This window comes from Haliotis rubra, unplaced genomic scaffold (genome assembly GCF_003918875.1).
Source record: "Haliotis rubra isolate DU_JTF1 unplaced genomic scaffold, ASM391887v1 Scf702, whole genome shotgun sequence".
NCBI lineage: Eukaryota > Metazoa > Mollusca > Gastropoda > Lepetellida > Haliotidae > Haliotis > Haliotis rubra.
The window spans coordinates 501393-506614 of NW_025767416.1; the positions used below are offsets into that span (position 1 = coordinate 501393).

Consider the following 5222-nt stretch of genomic DNA (forward strand, 5'->3'; position numbering starts at 1 on the left):
TGGAAACTTGCAGTCTTTCTTATCGTTTCTCCTATTACAGATCAAATATAAATAACAACACTTAATAGCTCGCAAGTCATTAGCGGCTTGTTCCAGCTCAACAAATGAATATAAAAGGGGGAAAATCAATAATTCACTACATTAAAACCACAGTAAATACCGATATTGATATTAACACGGATCGATGGTCAACAGTCTCTGTTTACGTCCAATGGCAGACAAGTTAATAAAACAATATTTACACACCGTAAAATCAATTAAATCAATTAACAGTATTGTGTGGCATTCATTTGCTCTGTTTCTTTTTCCCGGAATGCACGTGCAACAACGTATTGCACGTCTCAAGGACGAACCCACTAACGTCACGGAACGTGGCACGTGCATGCATGTTGGATACATGTCACTAATCTCTGAGTTTAAATCCTTATGTGTCTACACAGGTTTGATAACTTTAGATTTTAAATTGTTGTATGCAGTTTCTTTATGTGCCTAGTATAGATACCGTTCTTGTTGAGTTGTAGAGTTTGAAGTTACAAATTGACACATCATTATCCCGAAACTGGATTTTTGTATGGGTGTAATTTCATTATGATGTACACACATTAAGCAGTCGTTGTTGATTTTGAAACAAAGAGAAGCTTCCTCAAATTCAGTCACAATTACTTTTCTTTTTCTTGAAGTAGTTGTGTCATACACGGATTCTCAGTATGTTTGAGGACCAACACTAACGGTTTCATTAGCTGAGGTTACAAATATTCATTGATAAATGGAATGCTACCGAATTTCCTCGATCAACTCTAGGAGCCATTGCAAGAATGATAAAATTAGGGGAATTTTTAGCAAAAAGTACCTATCGTTTAATCCAGGTCCGTCCCAGTACTTAATGTAGGCTGTAGGCGTTTTATGGTAAAGATAATATTGTTGGAACTCTGTGCAGAAACATTACCTTGCGTTTAATCTGGATCCCAAAGTTTGGTTGAGGAAATACGGTAAAGGTTATCTCAGGTTGTGCATACCCAAATCAAACTAGGACGCCAGTCGCTTATAGCTCTTAATGACATGAAAGGACAATAAAATTATTCTGTAAGAACGGAAAGTCTTGCATATTTAATGGCAAATGGGAAGATAATGAACATGCGTCAATATGCAATGTAACGCAAATCCACATAATTAATCCTTAACTTATTTTAAGTAGAATACGATTTGTTATGTGGGTTGTTCGTTCAACTGAGGAGAAATAATACCCATGATGCAACCCTTGCCATGTTGTGAGATGTATCATGTAGTCATGGTAACGCAGGCCGCGTAGAGGAACCAGAGTTAGAAGTTCTGTCACACATCACACTGAGACAGTCGAAGGAAAGTAGCTCGGACTGAAAGACTTCTATAAGTATCTCACGAAGGAAATTATGAAATCGTATCACCTTTTACTGACTGGTTTTGCAGGATTGACTGCAATCCTTTGTGCACAATGTACCGTTTCGAGTTTTTACCAGGAGGTACAGACAGGTGTTGAGACAGTAATGGTTTTCGACTACGTAGAGACGGCGACGGTTCTTCAGTGTGCCATCACATGCAGCGGCGTCGCCAACTGCACCGGTTTCATCTACTGCAACATCGACAACAGATGCTCCATTTTGACATCGGATCAGCCTTCCGTTCCTGTCGGCGTTTCCTACCCGACCTGCAAGGCATTCTTAGAGGTCACGACCTCCAGTCAGGTGAGTTCAAATTTGAATATATTCAGGGGAGATAATTGTAAATCAATTAAAGATATTAAAGAATTAAATATGAAAGATACAATGACTGGTATCAGACATATCGTGACTGGACGATATTGAGCAATTAGAACAGTCGAAAATCGTGTCCTACTTGAATGTGCCGAAATCACCATCAATAACTCATCATGATTTCTAGTCTGTCACACTGAGCGTGTGGAATGTGCTTCTCCCAACGAGTTGGACACAACAACTGTATATAAAACCTGTCAATCCAGAAATGTGTAGTATTCTTCGTCGTTGCATTTTGGATAATGTTAAAATGGGCAAGTGAGTATGGTTTTACACCACCTTTAGCAATAAAGGAATGTGACTTTGGGGAATACTAGAAATGGCCTTCAGACATTATATACATAAGTGGAGTCGATTCCGTATCTTTCAGCATACCAAGTGAGCACTGTAACCACAAGGTTACCCCAACACTTGTTAGGTTGAAAATCCATTTTTGCCTTGATTAAATTCTTTTTGCATAAATGCTCAGGCCTTGTGACACTTTTCTTAAACAGGACACAACGAATACTTTGAGGATAGGTTGCACGTACCATTATAGGTACAAGAACAATTTTTTCTTTGAGATAAGAAAGAAGTATTTTTGAAATCGCATTTTGAAGATACTGGCCGGTTGTGATGTTTCTTACCTTGGTCTTTCACCGTGTAAACATCTGGTGTGGCCCTCCTTTGTATAGCTGTGAGAAAAAACAACCTCTGTTTTGTTTTAGACCTCGTCATCATGCCAGAATGGTGGAAGCTTTCTTGGTGCTGCCTGTCAGTGTCCACTTGCCTTCACAGGAGGGAACTGTGAGACAAGGATAGAAGGTAAACCTTCAGTTACAGATATGGAATATTTTGGCATCATGACATGTTTATGTGATCCTGTTTTGTAAGGGTCATTTTCCAGAAGTTTCATTTGTATATGTACCCGGACTCACCAATCGTGAAGATCTCTGCAAGGAAGCAAAAGACGAATTCCTAAAGAATTCCTGTTTAAGGTCACATGCGATGGGGTGAAAATTGGCTTCAACAGCTGTACTGCGCTGTGCCCATAGCGCATGCGCAGTGATTAGCTTCGCGCGTCTTGAACCGGGAGGGGGACTCGTAAAAGCACAGCAAGTGATGCGTGCAAGGATTATCGCTGTGGTCGAAGTTGGAGAACAAAAGATGTTTCTTGTGATTACAAGCATCTTGGGTCTGCCGTAATAAAAATACACTGGTCCCATAAGTTTTCAAGAAAGTGTAGAATTAGAAATACTAATTTCATTGTTAAAAATTGCTCAGCTTGAAACTGGAATGTTTTAATACATGTCTATGGAAACATAGAAAAATATGTTGATTGTGATAAGCAGTCTCTTTCACAGAAAAAACTCAATGTCTGTTTTATTGACACCTATGTGTCTGCCTGCCTGTCTGCTAATGGCAATATGCAATACACAACTTCAATCATTGACCACATGCAATTTGAACTTAACACCTATCAGGTTATACACCATAAACAAAATACATTGATTGATGGCTCTTGCACCTGAGTTCTGTCTCTGTCACATTATGTAATTACACAGACAGGCAAGTGTGATACTTGTACACATGACATGTTATTATGTCTGTGGGTTGCAAACAAACTGCATCCATTGTCAGTTTCAAGTCCTGCTTTGTACTTTGACCAGGAAGACTATATGTTGTAGATTATCCCTGCTTAGACGAACTACAGTTTCCAGCCACGCAGCAGTTCACCATCTCAGTATTTGTTGATTGGATCGAACGCCAATGCAGAGAGCATATATTTACAAAACCCAACATCTCTATACACATTCCATATGGATAACAACTTCTTTTATTGTATATGATGCGACGTTTCGGTATGGATTCTTATACCGTTGTCACTCTTACTTTCTTATTACTCACCATACTTCTAAAATGCCAATCAAACAGATCATCTCTATATACACACACACAATGAGCCCTCAGGGTATCGGCAAACGAACCAGCCAATGAGAGACTTCGTTAAACTTGAGTGCACGCCCACTCGCTCTGATTGGGTTCGGTCTCCCGGGTGCTTCGTTTCGAGGGAAGTAAACCCAAGTACAAAATATTACTCTTTTGATTTGCGATTGTACGCTTATAATTTTGTTTATTTGGGTTTTTTTTCACAATCAGCAATGTATATTATATGTCATGAATAAGTGATAATTGTGTTTTCATTATGTTTTCCGGTTGCATGTGACCTTTAAGAATATCACCTTCCATCAGTACCGCCATTACCGCGCATAGAAGTTGCGTCAGTTAGGCGCGAGAGACACCTTTTATGGTGGGTTCGAACCTCCAGGTCAGTCGGCACCAACCGAACTCATGGGTTTCACCAAAGTGTCTCGTCGTCAAGCTGACAGACAGTGCTGTAGTTGAAATGCTGTTCAAAACGAGTTGACTCTCTTACTTCGTATTGTGAATCACAGTTCAGTTGTAGCAGAGTCTCTATTTTTAACCAATTCGAATACTGTTCAAAGATGGGTTGTCCAACTCTTTGGCGTTCTTGGTTGATTCCTTCACTGCTCTTGTCCATCATTGTCCATCATTTACCTGTGTTTGACAGTCATCATGTCACTGTTTCAGACTGTACAGACGTGTCCATGTACGTTGGTAACTCTACTGGAACCTACACTGTCTGGCCGACCAACTCCGCACAACCGTTTGACATTGAATGTCATGGGGTCACTACCATGATCATGTTCAGGGACAAAACCATCAGTGGCTGTGAGGCTGTGCCCGTGACGTACCTCGACGTTCCCTGGGCCGACTACAAGTCTGGTTTCACCCACTCCAACTGTTACATGTGGCTGGGTCTGGAGAAGATGCATGCTCTGACCAGCGTCAGACCTTACACGCTGAACACATCGTTGAAGAAATCTGATAGCACTCCCGGACAAGTATCTTACAACACCTTCTCCGTGGGTGACGAGGCCTCGGAGTATCGGCTGTCTGTGTCCGGGTTCTCTGGGGATGGCGTTTTCGGAGACTGCTTCAACCTAGGGGATCCAGCGTCAACCCTGAATGGGAGTCACTTCTGTGCCAAGGATCACTGCAACAACTCAGTCAACCTGTGTGCCGAGTGGCATCGTGGAGCCTGGTGGAACAGGTTGGATGCCTGTCAGCAGAATCCTCACCACCAACGTGACATTGTATGGGCTCTTGTTGATGGTAGCCCCAACGAATGCAAAAGCATCTATATGTTCATCGATCCTGCCTAAAACACTTACTCCCTAAAATGTCAGCGGCATAAACAATATGTATGGTACTGGCACATAACATTAACATGCACGGTAGTTGCACATAACCTCCACGACACATGCGCTATACATGCACTTTACTTGCACTTAACCGCCAGGACACATCCACTATACATGGACGGTACTTGCACATAACCTTCACGATACATCCACTGAACATGCACAG

General features: G+C 41.3%; 1 protein-coding gene across 1 annotated transcript; it reads left to right on the forward strand.

Moving 5' to 3' along the window:
* Nucleotides 1-1555: 1555 nt before the first annotated feature.
* LOC124258916 (ryncolin-1-like) lies at nucleotides 1556-5017 on the forward strand. The gene is made up of 3 exons (XM_046692980.1): nucleotides 1556-1721; nucleotides 2498-2594; nucleotides 4383-5017. Exon 3 carries the CDS (start codon nucleotides 4400-4402, stop codon nucleotides 5015-5017), a length of 618 nt encoding a protein of 205 aa, XP_046548936.1. The 5' UTR covers nucleotides 1556-1721; nucleotides 2498-2594; nucleotides 4383-4399.
* Nucleotides 5018-5222: the final 205 nt, after the last annotated feature.

Bases quoted from the DNA above. Each gene is read 5' to 3' on its own strand.
- LOC124258916 (XM_046692980.1), top strand. From the start codon at position 4,400: ATGTACGTTGGTAACTCTACTGGAACCTACACTGTCTGGCCGACCAAC.